This window comes from Psammomys obesus, unplaced genomic scaffold, assembly GCF_907164565.1.
Source record: "Psammomys obesus unplaced genomic scaffold, mPsaObe1.curated_primary_1811, whole genome shotgun sequence".
Lineage (NCBI taxonomy): Eukaryota > Metazoa > Chordata > Mammalia > Rodentia > Muridae > Psammomys > Psammomys obesus.
This window is the reverse complement of record NW_026593286.1, coordinates 41099593-41117401: the sequence shown is the minus strand read 5'-3', so window position 1 is coordinate 41117401 and position 17809 is coordinate 41099593. Positions and strand designations below refer to the sequence as shown.

The 17809-nt window shown below is 41.2% G+C and overlaps 1 protein-coding gene across 1 annotated transcript in view; it reads right to left on the bottom strand.

Moving 5' to 3' along the window:
• Window positions 1-4284: 4284 nt before the first annotated feature.
• Stat4 (signal transducer and activator of transcription 4) overlaps window positions 4285-17809 on the bottom strand; it is a 96954-nt gene continuing 83429 nt past the window's right edge. Inside the window, exons 15-24 of the mRNA XM_055617056.1 lie at window positions 15260-15343; window positions 13825-13923; window positions 10888-11023; window positions 9352-9401; window positions 9026-9120; window positions 8610-8746; window positions 8192-8383; window positions 6174-6240; window positions 5680-5788; window positions 4285-4550 (exon numbers count right to left, since the gene is read on the bottom strand). Coding sequence (XP_055473031.1) covers window positions 4524-4550; window positions 5680-5788; window positions 6174-6240; window positions 8192-8383; window positions 8610-8746; window positions 9026-9120; window positions 9352-9401; window positions 10888-11023; window positions 13825-13923; window positions 15260-15343 — 996 coding nt within the window. The 3' untranslated portion in view covers window positions 4285-4523. The remainder of the gene's footprint in view (window positions 4551-5679; window positions 5789-6173; window positions 6241-8191; window positions 8384-8609; window positions 8747-9025; window positions 9121-9351; window positions 9402-10887; window positions 11024-13824; window positions 13924-15259; window positions 15344-17809) is intronic.

The following is a 17809-nucleotide window of genomic DNA, read 5'->3' as shown; positions in this document are numbered from 1 at the left end:
TCTCTCCTGTAAATATATAGAATGACACTGTCTGCTCACCATGGGAAAATTGAGCAAACAGAAACAGAAATCGCTCTATGTCTTTGTGACTCAGACGGGAAGTCCTGAACGAGAAGGGCAGTACTTGATACAGAGCAGTTCTCAGAACGGTTTTTAATGAATTACTATCATTAACAGCAGGAGCAGGGATCATACATTAATTCAGCTCCTCAGACCTTACCATAGGCTATTAGGCCTGCTGATATGTGCATATGTATTCTGAAAAATGTCCCTACAGTGTGAATGAGTAGGCCAGTCTTTTGTGCCAGCCCACAATCACCGTTTACCCTGTCCAGATGGTTTTCTCACATGTGCTGACATGTGTGCGCCTTTGGCAGGAAGGCTGTTCAGAGCCTGAAGCATGTATCACCACTTATCCAGAGAGGATAGACAGATCAGGGTTAGGGAACTGAGAGAATGTAGGTGAAGGTGAGCTGAAGCCTCACAGACTTCAGAAAGATCTGTTGAGAATCATTATTCAAAGCTATAATGTTAAATATACTTTTCTATTATGGACCTTTTTGGCAGTCTGACAAAACTTACTAATATCTTCAAAGAATAATGTCTTTAGTTATATAAAACAAAACTCCTAAGATTAAGAAAGACACCAGTTACATTGAAATATATATCTGATGAACTTGGTAATACATAAAAACAGTTTGAAACCACTTCTGTGCCATAGTGTAAACATGTCTTTACTAGTGGCCTTAAATAAGATCTGGCAGTGGGTCTGATTAATGCAATTTCTAAGCTCTGCTTAGCATATACAATATTTTGAGGTAACTATGACTATAGTGTGATATAAAGGGGGTATGGGTTATGATTTGCTTCCCTTAATTCAAAATTGATGGAAATCTAAACTCAGCTAGACAATAGAGGAAATAAAGCTATGGGGTTTGCTGTTCAGATTCATGAGCCCCTCAATTCTATCCATCCATTCCGGGAAAATGTGGAGTGTTACTCATCATTCAGAGATTTCAAGCAGGAGTGACAAGATTCCATTTTTATTTTTTGTTACTGTTTGATGTTTGCATGTGTGAGGGCAGTCACATATGTGCACAGAGCACATGTATGGGTCAGGGATCAACTTTCAGGAGTAAGTTTTCTCTTCCCACCTAGTTTCTGCCACGCTTTGTTCTCCAGGCTGGCTGACCTTTGTGCCTTCAGTCTCGCCATAGGTGACAGATGCAAGCTGCTGTGTTCTCGGAGCTGAGCTCTGTTAGGCCCAATGGTACATGGTTTAACACACTGAACCATTGCATTAGCCCTCCATTGTCTTTTCAGTGGAGATCTTTGTCTGCAAAAGGAGCCATGTGTTGAACATGCCAGTACCACATTGTCATGGCACCCTCTTCACAAGGATCCACACAGGTAGGCCTATGCCTTCCAGTGGTAAGTCTACGGCTATATGGATTTGTTGGAGCTCATACAGACACAATAAAAAATTTATTTTATTGTTTATTAATTATGATAAACCAGATTTTTAAAAAATGCAATCGATTGAATCACTAAAATGTTCAGGGTCAACTTTAAAAAAAATGTTAGAAATTGGAACAGGTGTGAGCAGTAGCTAGTTTGCTACGTGTAGACTGCGTCCTTATCCCACTCGCTGGTACAGAAATGGCCTACACTTGACCCAAAATTCTGTCACCTCTACCTCTGGGACTGCATGGGCCTCTGAACCATGTGAGGTGAAGAAAAATCCATTGCTTGCACCCATATGTGGAAGCCAGAGGGCAGTCTTGAGTGTCACTCAGGTGCTGTCCAGCTTCCCTGGAAAGCCTCTGCCTGGCCTGGACTTAGCCTGTCTGGTGAGGCTGGCGGAGGCTTCAGGGACACACCTGTCTGCCTCCCCAGCTCTGGGATTACAAACAGACACCAATGTGACATTTTTGGTTTTGTTTTGCTGTTGTTTTTTTTAATGTGTTTTCAGCTTTAAATTCAGGTCCCAGTACTTGCAAGAAAAGCAGGTTATTGACTGATTTTCCTAGTCCAAGTGGTTATATTAAACATGATTTAAAAAATGTGTATCTGTGATTGATCTGGGATCAGTGAGAGGAGAAGGGAAATATTTTGAAATCAAGTCTGTATCCTATTTCATCAAATGCATCTTATGTGCCATCAGCTTGTTATGGACCAAAGGTTTGTGTCTCCCAAGTTCTTACACTGGAATCATTATTCTAAATAATGGCTGTGGGATATAACTAGACTATACTAAGGTTTAAAGCCGAAATATCCACCCCTGACTTATTTTGAATGCTTGGTACTGGGCACTGTTTCAAAGGTTATGGAATTTGAGGAGGTGGGCCCAGCTGGAGGAAGCGGGCCACTGGCCTTTGAAGGTTAAATCGCCCCATAGTTCTGGCTTGCTTTTTCTTCTGTCTGGTCTGTCACAATGCGAACAGCCTTGCCCTTGTGGTCATATAGCGCTGCTCCTCCATGCATCCCACCATGGTGGAATGCTCCCTCCTTGCTTCTGTCAGGCATTTGCTCACAGAGGATCTAACTGTGGCTATCATGAAGACAGACCCTCAGGAGTGGGACTGTCACCCCGTGTAAGCTCCCGGTGCCCTGTCTGTTGTCTGATGGTTCAAGATGATGAAACGGTGCCTTTCTGTAATCTGGAAGGTGTGAGCCTTTGCCCCTGCTGGCATCTGATCTTGTTCTTCCAACCATGGGAAATAAGTTCCTGTTATGGAAGCCATAATTTTATAGAAGTCTAAACCAAATCACAGTTAAAAGAAAAAACAATGTAGGGTTTGGTGGAAATATGGCCTAATTCCATTTTCATTGCATATGCAGCTCATGTGGCCAATTTTAAACTGGACTTAACAGGTATTTACAAGATGCCTCTGGCCAAATCCTGTCACCAAAACCCAAGATCTCAGGAGTACAAGACACAGTTGACAAATTTCTTGCAACGCTAACATCTTGGTTTGGGGTCTACTGGTTAAGGGCATACACTGCACTTCCAGAGGACCCTAATTTGATTTCCAGAATCCACAACAGGTGGTTTACAACTGCCTGTAACTCCAGCTTCAGGGAGATCCAATGCCCCCAGTGTTTGAGGGTACTTGCTCTTATGTGCACATACCCATCTTACACATGATTAAAAATAATGAAAACTAAACTGAAAACAGAACCTATTTTGATTTTTCTAGAAGTAAAAATAAGCACTTACTGAACTCATATGGTAACTTCTGCTTCTGTTAAAGAAAGCAAGGCACCAGCTTCCATGTCCTTTCTAGTCTAGCACAAATAGCACATGACAGCTGTGAACACACAGGGAACCTTGCCATTTTGAAAACTTTAAAAATGTCTGCTACGTGGGTAAGAGTTTCTGATAAATTCCAGGGAATGAGAAGCTTCAAAAACCCTTTCTAAAGGTTTAGCTCATTGGCGCATTTCCTGGTGGAAAATAACCAGTCATCATACCCAAATTTATAGTATTTCCTTCAATTCTGTCAGTTTCAGGAAAATTTCAGGAGGCCGCTTTCCAGAGGGAAGTAGGGGCTGAAAATGTCCTGAAGCTGACACGGTCCTCATCGATCACAAACCTTCTAAGTCCACCTTCAGGAGCAAAAGAGTGAAGGGGGGCTTGTAGCAAGGATATGGATAACTGGCTGTAAGCTGTGTGTGTGTACGTGTGTGCGTATGTGCCCTTTCTATAGTCTCAAATTAAGTTTATAGGACCAGAGACTACTGGAATCTGAAGGGATTGCTAAACTCATACAGTGATATGTTCTAGAGATGTAAACTGTGTGACCTACAGACCATGTCAGGAATCCAAGGTCCAGGGTACTACTTGCTTCCCACGCTTCATCTCCCAAGACTTTTACCCCTCTATCCACTTGCAGTGCTTTTAACATTAGTGCATTTGCCCAACATACAGGGATGGCTCTGGACCCTTCTGTCCACTGAGAGGCCCATCTCTGGCAGTGGCATGAATAGCTGTGAGCATCACAGATGTGATGAGGTTTTCCTAGCATTCCTGAGGCTTCATGATTCATCCGTGTGGCCCTGTGAATCACCACTGTTCATGCCCCATCATTCCCCCATCTTGGATCTAGTTTGAAGATTCTTATCTGGGTTTTCTGCTAAAGCTTCCTGTGGCTTTGTGTAATGTAGGCATGATTTCTGTGTTCTTGGCCCACCCTGAAATGTTAACATAACCTCCAGAGGCAAAATCATAAATAATACCTGAGAAATCAAATGAGAAACAAATGCATACAGAGAAGTCCCGTTATATTGTTATTAACACTGGTTTTTAAAGCAGTTTTTCACGCAAGCTTATCCGAAGCTTCGGTTTTTAGCATCTTGGCCACAGCACTCCCAGTTGGGGGGTCACCCAGTGGAAGAGAGCTTCGGACTTCCTGTCATTTTTACAAACTGGTATTTACAAAGCTAAGAAATAAATTGTGGTCTTTGGCAAGGACAGGCTCCATTTTCACCTGCTTCCTTCTTTGAAGTGTCAGTTTATACTGTCATTCAGAAGAATACGGGGACTTCATCTAAAAGTGAAAACGGAAATGATTGTTACGGAAACGATTTTGCAAATAAATCACTGTTTTGAGGGAGTAAACACTCTCTGTCTACTAAACAATCTATAATCTTTCTACCAATTAACTAAGAATTCATTAAGGTAACTAGGGCTGAAATAAAAGGCATAATTCAAGTAGATTAAAACCTGCGTTAAGACGTCTACTCATGGGGCAGGTAAAGTGGCTCAGTAGACAAAAACTCTTGGTTAAAAGCTTGGGTTCAACACACTAATTAACAAAAAATTCATTTACTGAACTAAAAATATTAATATGAAAATGGATGCAAAATGTAGCAAAAGTTCAGTTAGATATAAATAACTTGGTGAGTTAAGGACAGCCAACATTGGGTTAAGCCATCCCAGGCAAGCATGGATCATCCATCCCTGGAAGTCTTGAAGAATTTGAATACCATCTGATGTTTTAGCCAGGTGCCAGGCTCCTGGGCCTCCAGATTCCTTCAAGGTCTTCCCTTTGATGTATGTTCACCTTATATAAATTGGACATTTTGAGCCCTTTGACAACTTGGGGGATGGAAACCAATAGAATGCATCCCATATGACTATATAGATATAACACATATATAATATGTATAATGTAAATAGTATATATTTTATATATTAGATATATTAGATTGTGACATAGTTCTACAAGACATAGATTATGCTTCTACTGTTCTTCGTGTTCTAGATGGAAAGGCCACAAGAACTAGCTATGTAGCAATCGAGAAAAGTTGGAATTTGTGGAACCTGAACCCAAGATAACTATCAAAATAGACCCATAAACCCTGGCTGTGTGTGTCCTTTGCTAAAATGGAGAGAGCTGGGGAGTGAGGTGGCTGCACCCGGGGGAGAAGTAGAGGGTGTGTGACCCTCTGGTTTTGCGGTAGACACCTTAAAGCAGTTCCAGTAAGCTAAACTTTCAATACCTACACACTTAGCAACATGCATGCCACGCAGATAGCACCTTCTGCTGTATGCTCTTGAGTTTGCGCTAGTAACCATGCTTTCTCCTTGCCTGAGCAGTGCTGCAACCCTGTGATCACAAGTCACCTTTGTTTCATTGCAAACACCCTAGACCAACATTGACAGGGAGGACATACTGCAGTTTCAATTGTCGTGGGGCTCAGGTTTTCTCTCAGCACAGCATACACACTTGGAGACATGGGGAGAAGGTCTGAAGGAGAGTGTGGCTCCATGGAATCACTGCGGCTTAAAGAGATAACAGGAAAATATAACAAGGATTAGAATATAATAGCGCACGGTGACTTGCTGTGTCCAGGCTCGTCTGGGCTCCTTCTGTGACACTGAGCTGCCTAATTCATCACTTCATATCACAGCATTCAATCTGATATGCAATGTATGGCACATAAAGAGGCAGCTTTATAATCCCAGCCTTAATAGACTGCAGAGTGTGCCCTGAAGACTAGCATTATGTGTTCAGAGAAATGAGACAGAAAATGCTTTACTGGGCATTAAAAATGTTTTATCCTCAGTCTTATGTACTCTGATCTGCCCTTACATCTCTATTAGAAAAGCTCTTTGAGAAAAAAAATCAAATCAATAATAAATATTTTACATGACTACAGATACTCACATTGTTGAAATGGGGATAAAAACAGAAGGAACATAACCTTTGTCTCCCCGTTCTGTTGGTCTCGAAACTGAAACAGAGAGGCACAATGTTGGGGGAAATGTCAGCACTATTGATAAAACTGGAAATGAAACATCTAGGAAAATATCCACAATGCTCAGAAGAACATAAATAATGTGGCTGTCTCATACTTCACAAAACCTTTTAGTTGAATGGAAGAAATAGCCCTCGGCAAACAACAAAACTCTTGGCAGGCTGATCTAACTTCACGTATTAATGACTCCAAAATGTCTGATAATCGAGACTGCACTTCATCATCTGCCCTTTATGTTGCATTTAAGTTTGGCAGCCGTGTCTGATTTATTTGTGTATTGTGGGAATTTATAGTGCTATAGTGTCTATCAAAGGTCTTTGTCTTAAAAGTGCTCGCCAGTCTGTGGATTGCTGGGTAGTAGGAGAACCTTTAAAATGTGGGGTCTGGAGGAAGGAAAGTCATCAGGTGTGTGTTTTATAATGAATACAGAGACACTAGCCTCTTTCTTCTCTGCTTCTAGGTTACATACACCCACTGTGATGTCTCATTGTAGGCCTAAGACTGATGGGATCAACCTCTATAGATGGAAACCTTCCAAATTGTAAGTCCAACAAATCTTTGCTGTTTGACTGACACACATAGGAATACAGTTCTTTTCATTAAGACACCAGTCATAACATTATTACTACACAGAGGTTTTGAAGCCTTCCCGCGGTAACCACAGGTACCATAGTGATAGTAATGGGCAAGCCTGGGCCTTACCAGGTGCCCATGCTGATCTAGGGCCTGTACAGTTTCCCAACTCTGGTTTGTTTATTGACATCTGTGTTTTGTTCTAGTAGATACAGAGTTCCACTGAAGAGCCAGTCCTTTGTATTTGTTTTCTTTTGTATTTTATTTGCTTCAGACAAGTTACACTGTCTGTGATAGCTGTAGAATATACCACAAGACAGTACCAAGAGATTATTCACTACAGGTGAAGATCCTTAGAGACCTTACACTCACTCTGCTGTCCCCAGTGGAAGACTGGGTTCTAGGAAACCTGGCAGTTACTGAGCCCACTGGGCTCCAAACTTTGTGTACAATAGTGTAGTATTTGTTTTGACTCTGAGCACACCTTTCTGTATGCTTTAAATCATTTCCAGCTTCAATGTAAATGTTGTTTAAGGCATTGCTATGCTGTATTATTTTTAAAAGAAAGAAACAAAAAGTTTACATGCTTAATGCAGTTGTAATTTTTTTGAAACCATTTTTGATCTTTGGTTGGCTGAATAAGATTCATGAACTGTGGGTACAGAGGCCACTGGTGCTTTCATGAGAGAATGGGAAGCCCATATACCCTAGACAGATAATTTTATGAATTTTCTTTTATGTATTCCACATTTACTGAATGCCAATTTGTACAGTCTGTACAATCTAGACCCTTATGTAGTAAAAGTATACCAAGGAGAATGAAGCACAGATCCTCGTGTTTCTTCTCTGGCAGAGAACAAATACTCTTTAAGATTACAGTCAGGCCGGATGAGGAGTATGATTTAGTATTAGAGTACTTGCCTAACATTTTCATCAAAGCCTGGGTTCCATCCTCTCTCTTCTTTCTCTCACACACAGCAAAGAGTTAAGAGCTCTCAACTCTCAAGTTTCTTCACAAAATACAAAGTCTACAAACCTGCTGTGAAAGCTTACACTCATGGGCTCATCCTTCCTTTTCCTTAGCCATAGACGTGCAATGATCAGCACTCCTGTTTTATGGAGGATGAACTCTAGGCCCTATGAAGGCCTGATCTGGCCATGGTGAAGTCTAGAAGCACTATGAATGTTATTCTACTAACCACTGACATATCATTTGACACCATAAGGCTCTGCCCTCCATATGACCCCAGGATATTACAAAGGCCAAAGTAATCAAAAAGAGGAACTTCATTTTGTTCTTACATGACATCATTTTCCCAAATCCCAAGAGAAATGTAAAGACAAAGGGCATCACCTTCGCAAGGCTGGGAGCTGTAGTGTTTACCAAAGGCTTTGTCTTTAGGAATGTCAGGGTAGAGGTACTTCAGAGGGTTTTCAGGGATGTTTTCAGCCATAATAACCTTGTAGTCTCTCAGGATGTCAGCAAATGGCAGAGCTGACAGCCGCCCTTTGTTGTAGGGTTCTACCGAGTGGAATCTCACTTCTCCTGAAAACACAAAAACTAGAATATTTAGGTTCCTGTGGATGTTCTTTGTGGCCATTCTTCCTACCCATGTTATCTCCATGGCTAAAAGTCTGACCTTCTGGAGTATGTTCAGTGCAGACTGAGTGTGAGATGGAGGGTGGCAATGTGGACTTGAAGAATTCATGAGTACCTGTCTATGGGCCAACCGCACCAATTCATATCCCAACCATTGACTGTGACTACTCACCATTTTCAGAATGGTCCACCCAGGTGAAGGTTATTCCTCCAAGATGGCTCTCACTGAAGCGTAACAAAAATGTCCCAGGTGTTTTATCCTTAAGCAGAAGCCGTTCCTTCTCTTTGCTAACAAAGCCCATAACGTACCTAAAATTAGAACAAGGGGCAAGACATAGTCCCATCTTATCATTATTGTATCCATATTTATTTCATCCATAAGCAACAGACCAAACACAAGCAACTGTACCTGAAATCTTATATTATATATATTTACATTTCATACAATATATAGTATATATGTACATTATGTTATTATAGAATATTCTCTGAAGAAATTACAATTATGTTTTCCCCATAAACATGCTTTAAAGGAAAAAGGAAAAAATAATTAAAGCAGAAAATGACATATAGAGTTCATAAACTCACCCATCAATCCAGAGGGGAAGAATATGTTTTTTAATCAGGTCCAATATTGCTTCAAGCCAGGTCCAGAAGGTAAATGGTTTGCCAGGCAAATGTTCCTATCAGGAGAAAGGGGCACACAATCACAAGGACAGTGACTTAATCACTGTCAACATCACTGAGAGAACTCATTCCAATGCTTACAAACGTTCCCATTGAGCAGGACAGGACAGTTCTCTCAAGCCGTCCCCATCCAGGAAATCTTCCAACCCGCAGGTAATGACATGGAGCCTCAGAAAGAAGCAGTATACAGAAAGAAATTTCTCAATGACACCCCCACTTCCCTGTACCTTGCAGAACTTGGCCCAGGTGAGGTGACCATCACTGTAGTTAGACTGAACTAAAATGAAAAAAAAAAAAAAGAAAAGAATTTTAACTCAACAGTGGGACTTTGCATTCTGTGCTTGACTTAGCATCTTCCTTCCATTGCTTATGGCCTTGCGATGGAGAAATGGTGTGTGAGTGCTATGTGAGGTCTCATATGTTATCCTTGTGCCTAACAAGTTCAGTGTCGACTAAGAAGCCTTCATGAGGGAGGAGCCAACAATGGCTTTAGGAAGCTCCATGAATTGTGAGCTCACAGGGGGAGAACAGAAGCCACCCCAGTGAGGAACAGTGGAGGACAAGGCACTGTGGGGGAACATGGTACTTACTGGAGATAGTAAGAGTAGCCTAAGGGTGGTGACTAAACATTGTACAACAAAAATCGTATGATTAGGTACACCTCGATTTTCAAGACTCTAGCCCATTAAGGTGAAAAGGACAGACTAGAAATCATGTAGGCAACAAGCAGCCATCAACCATTTTGATTAATACTTAGTATTGATTAATAGATAAATACTTAGATAGTATTTGATTAATATTTAGATAGTATTACAAAGGTTAATACTATCTAAAGTCTAAAGAAACTAATTCCTGTGGATATTTTGTTAAAGATCCTAAGGATACAGCTGCAATCTATACTAATCTATACTATTGTTGGCAACATGCTAATATGCGTAAAACTATTAGCTGCTGATTTATAAACATTTACTAATATCTACTATTGCTGTTTTTGAATTCAAGGCAAAAACTTGTAGTAAGTAAATTTTTAAATTGTCCAAAAGACCGCATATATTTGAATACCTACTAATGAGCCAATAGGTGCACATGGCAAGCAAGACAGCATGACATGAGCCATATTGTAGCCAGAGTCTATGCAGAACAAGCTTTGCTACTCTAACTGCAAGTGCGTACAGACTCAATGTGAGCTCTTCCTGGAGCTAAGTGTGCTCACTTGTCAAAATTCAGATGGCTTTAAGAAATTTAGACAAAGCTTAGACTGAAGTTAGTACATAAAGTGCGGAAGGCATCTGTAAAATCCAGATGCCGACGCTTCCTTAATGGGCAGAACTAAGTCATTGCTGGTATCTTTAGGTTTCTGCTACATTTCTTGTGCTTAGCCCATCATGATCTGCTGGGTGAACATCACCATGAGGGCAACAAAGCATACTCAGAAAACGTGGCTTAAGAACACCTAGAAACAAGTGTGAACAAAAGGGCTGCCGAGGAGCACTGGGCTAGCCCACAATGTGTCTCTGCTGCCTCCCAACTGCGCAGCGGGGCCATTGACCTCTGTTGTCCTCAAATCAACAGAATGCTGTTGGCCCAGAGGAACACTGTGAAAATTAAAAGTAAAAGAACACTTAGCCCCAGGCCTGGCAATCTGAAGCAGGCATTCAGTGAAGTGTGGCAATCATCGTAATTATTAGCAGTAGTAACGCAACTGCTTTAAAAACTCAAGTGCCCAAACTAGAGGGGAGCCTTCCCCGCCCACCAGCTCTCACCTGTGAGCTTCTCTGCCAGCATAGTGAGCTGGTCTGAATTAAGGCCACGACCGACATAGGACGAAAACTGCCAGCTCATCACTTCCAGGAGTTGACTCAGAGTGACAGATGGAGGATTATTAAAGAAAACTAAGTTCTGAAACAGAGTTATGGAGACGGTATCTGTTAACGCACAGGAACACTATATCTAATATATCGCATTTCTGACTTAAATTCTGGGTCAAGTAAAGCCAACAATACAGATTGTTTCTAGGACTGATCTTTCCCCTTAGAGCACTTTTGCTCCTTGAATATAATACAACTCGGGGATCCATCTTTCCTGATAGTATCACTTGACATCTTTGAACTTTCTCTGGACTGCCAAGCAGCCATCATCTCATGAAAGTCATTAACACTGCCTAGCGATGACTAGACAGATAACCTCCCCTGGAATATTAATCTTCAACATGTTAAATTGGCTCACCATGAGAGAGGACTGTGCATCCAACCAGGATCTCAAAACACGAAAGAAAAAGAAGTAAAAGAATTTCTAGGGACAGGATTCTGTCTCTGAGAAGTGTGTCTGGAAAATGATCAGTGAGGGCAGAGAGTTTGAAGGAAGTTGGAATTAATATGTTAAAGTCAGTTGTTTGGTTTGATTTTGTGAGAAGGCTGTTGCCCCAGTCTCCAGGTCATGCTGTGGGAACTGAGTTGCTCTGGGAGGGTGTGCATGGTGGCAAACGGTGGCCTTGTGCTTCTCGGCAGAACGTTGCTAAGGAAATCCAAGTGTGGTGCTGCGCTGGGACAGAAGTCCTGCTTCCCTCCCATGCCCTGAAGCTGGATGTGCAGACAGTCGAGGCTCTTAAAGTAAAGGGGCACTGAGAGCCAGGGACTGCTTTGGGCCTTGAAGAGCAGGAGTCTCTGGCCCAAGAGGAAACCCAGCATTTGGCAGCCTTCCTCTTTGCAGTGATCTGTCTCAGAGGCCAGGCATCTGTGGGTAAGGATGAACAGTGCTGCCCCTCGTTCAATGTGATTTCCTTCTAGGAATACTGTATTAAAGAGAAAAGACACTGAACGCTGACCTCTTTACTGATCACTTCATATGCACTTAGTGGAAAGAATTCTGGCAGAAACTGATTTAAATAAGGAAAGAAAGTTTTTTTTTTTCTTTCTTTTTTTGCTTATTGAATACTTTAAAAAACAAATAAATATAGAGCAGTATGTTTTACAATCCTCTGAAATAGTTTCTTTTTTTCTTCACAAAAAAGGGGGGAATTCTCCACTATTGCCATCTGCCCATAGCTTGTTAAGTCTCATCAGAACTGCATGGATCCTCTTCCTCTGTGGCCTGTCAAGGCTGCATCATCAGGGGCGAATGATCAGAGAGCAGTCAACTGAGTTCATGATAGGGGCAGCCCCTGCTCCTCTCCCTCAGAGATCCACATGGAGACTGGGATGCCAATCTGGCACATCTGAACAGAGGGTCCAGGTCCACCATTCCATAAGGACATTTGGTCAACCATGTTCATAGCAGCTTTGTTTGTACTAGCCAGAATCTGAAACAACCCAGATGTTCCTCAACGGAGGATGGACACAGAAATTGTGGATACCATTCAGCTATTAAAAACAAGGAAGTCATGACATTGCAGGCAAGTGGATGGAGCTAGAAGAGATCTCCTGAGTGAGGTAACCTGGAAGCAGAAAGACAGGCATGGCATACACTCACTAATAAGCGAATATTAGCCATATAAGATAGGACAGCCATCTACAGACCCAAAGAAGCTAAATACGCAGGAGGACCCTAGGGAGGATGCTTAAATCTCATTTCAGAATGGCAAACAGGATAGACACCAGAAGCTATGGAAGAGAGGGAACAGAATGGGAGTCTACTATAGAGGGTCCTCTGAAAGGCTCCACCCAACAGGGCATTGAAACAGATGCTGAGACTCAGGGTCAAACTTTGGGCAAAGCGCAGAGAGTCTTATGGATGAAGAGAGGGGTGGGTTTAGAGGAATGTAGAGGGGGCAGGAGCCCCACAAGCAGATTAACAAAGCTAAAGGGCCTGAGCCCAGGGGGTCCTGCAGAGACTGAAGCACCAACGGAAGACCATGCATGAAGAAAAGTTATTTCTATGTGAGCTGTTTCTTCTGGAACTAAATACTTGCAACACAACACCCAGTTTCTGAGTTTTGTTTCCTCTGTCTTAAGAACCGAACAAAGCGGAGCTCTGTTTTTTGTTTTTTGTTTTTTTCCTTTCTGAGTTCTCCCTGATTTTCATGTAGAAACATCTACAGGTACAAGGACTTGAGGTCTGTTTTCGGTCAAGTACCTCAAATAACCACCAGATGGCACTAACACCTAGTCTAAACCTAGAGAGGTTCCAATTTATACCTAATCAACTGCAAAATTTGTGTCAGGACTGATAGATGTCCTGACTACTTATTTGGAAACTAATTCTGTTTCTCCTTAGAAGAGACTGAGGAAAAGCGTGCCCAGGTGAAATGGAGGTAGTCCGATAGCAAGTTCTGACAGCACTTAGAAAATTCTGGAACAAGGTGTTCCCCAAGTCTAGCCAACATAGCCAAAGGACTGCCTCAAAATGCACAGTGATGCAGTCTCGGGGCTGGTCAGAAGTCAGAAATAACCAGCACCTGCCATTGTGAATGGCCAGAATGTTCACATTACATCATCATCATCACAGTTAGTTGTGAGGCTCCCTTGCTATGCACCCAGGTTTAATCAGTCTTGCTTCAAATCACAATCTTCCTACTTCAGGCTTCCAAGTGCTTTGACTTCTAGATGTGTGATACCATGCTCAGCTCAAACAGAACATGTTAAACATGACTAGGAGGACTTACCATAACTAGAAACACTTTTACCGCCACCACATGCACATTCTTTGTTGAAAAACAATGTTAAATAGAATGAGAAATGGAGGGAGAGGAATAGCAACTTTACCTGGGAGTCATTGGTTGACACGTTGTACCAAATGATGGACGCCCATGCATTGGGTAGTTGGCTGACATTTGAAATCATCACCACAGGTAATGAGCTGGCCTAGTTTTTTAAAAAAAGTTATTACAGATAGTCCAAACTTATACTGATGCCATTCTTGACTTTCCTTTCTAGAAGGCCAGTTCAAGCCAACCCCCTCTTGCAATCCTGGTACCCAGGTGCCATGTGAAGAACTTCTGCGCACATACCAGAAAGGAACAGGAACCCTTCCAGGGCACCTGATGAGAGCAATCAGGCAGTTTCCTCAGTAGCTTCCTTGACACTGAGAAGTGTCTAGACTTCTGTGTCCCACATTGCCTCAAATACAGTGGCTTTAGTACTTATCATTCTTATAAGTTGTGCTGCTAAAGAATTTCATCTACATTTACTTTGGGAATGAACCACTCTAATAAAACTATGACCTAGTGCCCAATGGAAATCCACACTGGAAGTAGAGTTTCACTGTAAAGGCTGGAGAGGCGAGCTACGGAGGTGCAGCCGCCTCATCTGTGTCTGCAGACCACTTTAGTACCATCGGTGTTTCAGTTTCCTCTCTCATGAAGGAAGCAGGCTTTCACAGACAGCCTGGGAGGCTAAGCACTGCAGAGGAGTCCCTTGGAAACAGGCATTAGATTCCTGCTGATAGTTTCCAGGAATGGAGGAACTGAGCAGCTTATGGAAACAAAGCCTTGGGGGAAGAAGTGGGGAATTTTACACATATTTGCGTGCATGGATAAAAAGGGAAAGACAGAACCTAAAACAACATAGTCTTAAGTAGAATCCTACTCAAGTTGCCTGAAATACAGCTTGTTAATGGATGCACCAAATTGTTCATTCAGTATATCCTGGGCCATTAGCATGTGCTAGGAATTGCGTACAGACTGTGGTGCACAAGCAAAGCATCGTGCCTTGACTTCAAAGGGCTCATAATTCATGTGTTTTTAAATCCCTAAAGTTTCTTTCTTCTTGGAGTTCAATGGAGACTGTTAGAAGATGATCAAAACAATGCACTGCCAACATTCCGACCACTTTTCTTTGTTTATCAATCAGAGAAACCTTCCAAGAGTTTTAGATATAACTTCAATTTTTGAAAATATATCACTACACGATATATTCAAGGATAGCTGTTTCTCCTTATGCTTTCTATTGAGTATTCATGATTCAGAAAATAATAAAAATGTGAATAAAATATTCAACATATGTTGACTTCACAATAGTCATGAAATTTTTTTTCAATCATTCTTATATTAAACCAGAATGGCATGTTAACCACTAAATACACATTTTCTAAATAATATATAAAGAATAAACAAAGCCCTGGAAAGACTGAGCTGTGGTTATAATGCTGAGCTGCCGCTGTAACTATTGCTAAAGGGTAGCTGTCTCTTCAAACACCCACCTCCAAGTCTATGGTGAGGCCATAGAGGCAGATCTGGGTCTCAAAGGTTATGGAGTGCAGCTCTTCTGTCACCATGTGGCAGCCCTGTCGGGGAGAGAAATGAACAGTCTTCTTACACATGTAGCCTTTCTCTTTGAGACCTGGAAAGCAGCAAAGTGAATGTCCTCCAAAATTCTACATTATTGTTTAAAAATAAGGTAAGGTTAGAGAAATCTTTTTGACAAACAATGACTTTCAGTTTCCAAAGCATGAGTCCTTGCTTTTAAAATTCTGGCATATTTTCAGTAGTTGAAATGCTTAGTTATTCTTTATTCTAAGTTTTGAAAAAATAGTTCTTTGGAATTGCCAAATAACTAGTAAAATAAGCCCTGTATTCCCGAGTCTATAGAAAGAACTTACAATCTCGTAATGAATTGGTTAGAAATCAAGACACCCCCCCCCCCTGGTTAAACATGGCAGGTGAGATACGTACATTTCCTTTTACTGGCTCTAAAACCTTTAATAAGATTTCAGTAAGACAGAATTGTCATCTAGATTTCCAGTGAGAGTATGGGAATGTTGGAAGAGGTTAGGAGCTCTTCACTGCCCTGAGGCTGGAGGCCTCAAAGGGCCAGCTTAGAGCCTGACCTCTGTGACGACTTCAGACCACTCCTGACCTGGTCAGGCGATGAGATTTTTCTCTTAAGAGCAAGTGAGACATTAGAATTAAGAAAGTTTTGCCTTCTGGGTAGAGAACAGCTTGTGGCCAGGGGAGCAATCGCAAGCTGAAAGGAGATGATCCTGTGGAAGTATGTGGTAAGTCCAGTCCCCGCCTGCATTTGACATCTGACCGCCTTGTAGTCAGGCTTAAAACCTCCAGGAAATACATCTTGGATGTGAACCAGATCAAAGGCAAACTCACCAGTATTCTCTTTTGGGACCTGCTCCACAAGAAACAGCCAGCTCCTAATAAGTCATCCTTGATTCTACAGTCTCAACATGTGCAGCAGGCTTCTAAATGGGTTCTACTGTCTCTTGTGAAACAGCTAATTAGACATTTGACAAAGCCTTTCACATGAAATACAGGTGTGCAATTAAGAAGAAAAAAACTGAAGAAAATACAGAAACGAAAGATTTTATAAAGAGTGAAAGATATATACCAAGCTCAGTTTGCTCAACATATAAATGACGAATCAACCAAATTGTAATGAGTGGATATTGCTAATAATTTGTGCCAAGCAACTGTATAAGAGTCCAAGAGATGCACTCACCATGAATAAATGAAAAGCCATTCCCCCATCACTGTCAATTTCCAGAAAACCGGAGATCAAATGGGAAGTCTGAGGTTTCAGGAGTAGAGAAATGAAGGACCATTTGCAAATGATTGAGAATCAGAGAAGACAATGAAAGAGTAGGTTTTTATATTCTGAAGAAAATTATTTCTAGCTCAGTACTATTTTTTAATTTTTATTTTTTTTACGATTTATTCATTTTATATCCCACTTGTAGATACTCCCCCAGAGCTCAGTATTCTATACCTACCCAAACCACCAGAGTCAAGTGTGACCATGAAAAGCAGTTTAGATATGCAAAACCTCAGGAACCCTCTTCCTGAAAGCTAGTGCAAGAACTTCTCTAATAAAATCAAAAGAAATAGTCAGCCAAGAAAGAGAAGGACATGGATCTAACCAGAAGAACTGCGGAGGGCGTCTCAGCAGAGAGATGAAAAGAACTTTAGTGTAGAAAAGAAAACCAAACAACCAAGGAAAAACCAATCAACAATTACACAACAGAAGCACAAGGCAGACAGGCAGGATTGGAGAGAGAAATTATAGCCCAAATCAGATCAAAGCTGTATTTTTAAATAATCGAAAATTTCACTAGCTATGGGGTTGGAGGAGATAGCCATGAAAGAAAAGGAAAAAAGAAACACACAGACTGACATGCTTGACCATATATATGAGGGATCTCTTTCTGATGGAAAGTTTAGGGCTACCTGAGTGACAGGCTCTTACTTAAATAAAAACTCAAGGAAAAAAATGAAAGAAAAATCATCCAGAAAAAATGAAAGCAATGCAAGAACAGGAATGTAATCATAGTATGCTCCTTGACTCAGATGTTAAATTATATATAATTGTAATTACTTTGTATAATAGGAAAGTAGAGGGAAATTTATGTGAAACAATACTTCCCATAAAAAGTTCATAATCTTTATATTCAGGAAAGAATTTAGGAATTTAATATGCAAAATTTCAAAACTCAAGGGATACCAGAATTACATTTACATCTCAAAAATGTGAATTCAAGCGGGGGTTCAGGAGAGGGTGACTGCCGTTTTTTTCTCTGGCCATTTTTCTCTGATGACACCCGACAGTACTTTGTTATACCTCCAGCCAGCAGAAGTGTCACCCATTGAGAAGCTTATTAGAGAAATGGGATGTCTAGCCCAGGCTTACAGAATCAGATTTTGCATTTTAACAAGAACTACAGGTAGGATTTGGGAAGCAATTATTCTTGATGTGGTCCATTAACATTTCATTTAGTCTCAAAAGGGAAGCGGGACATTTTGTG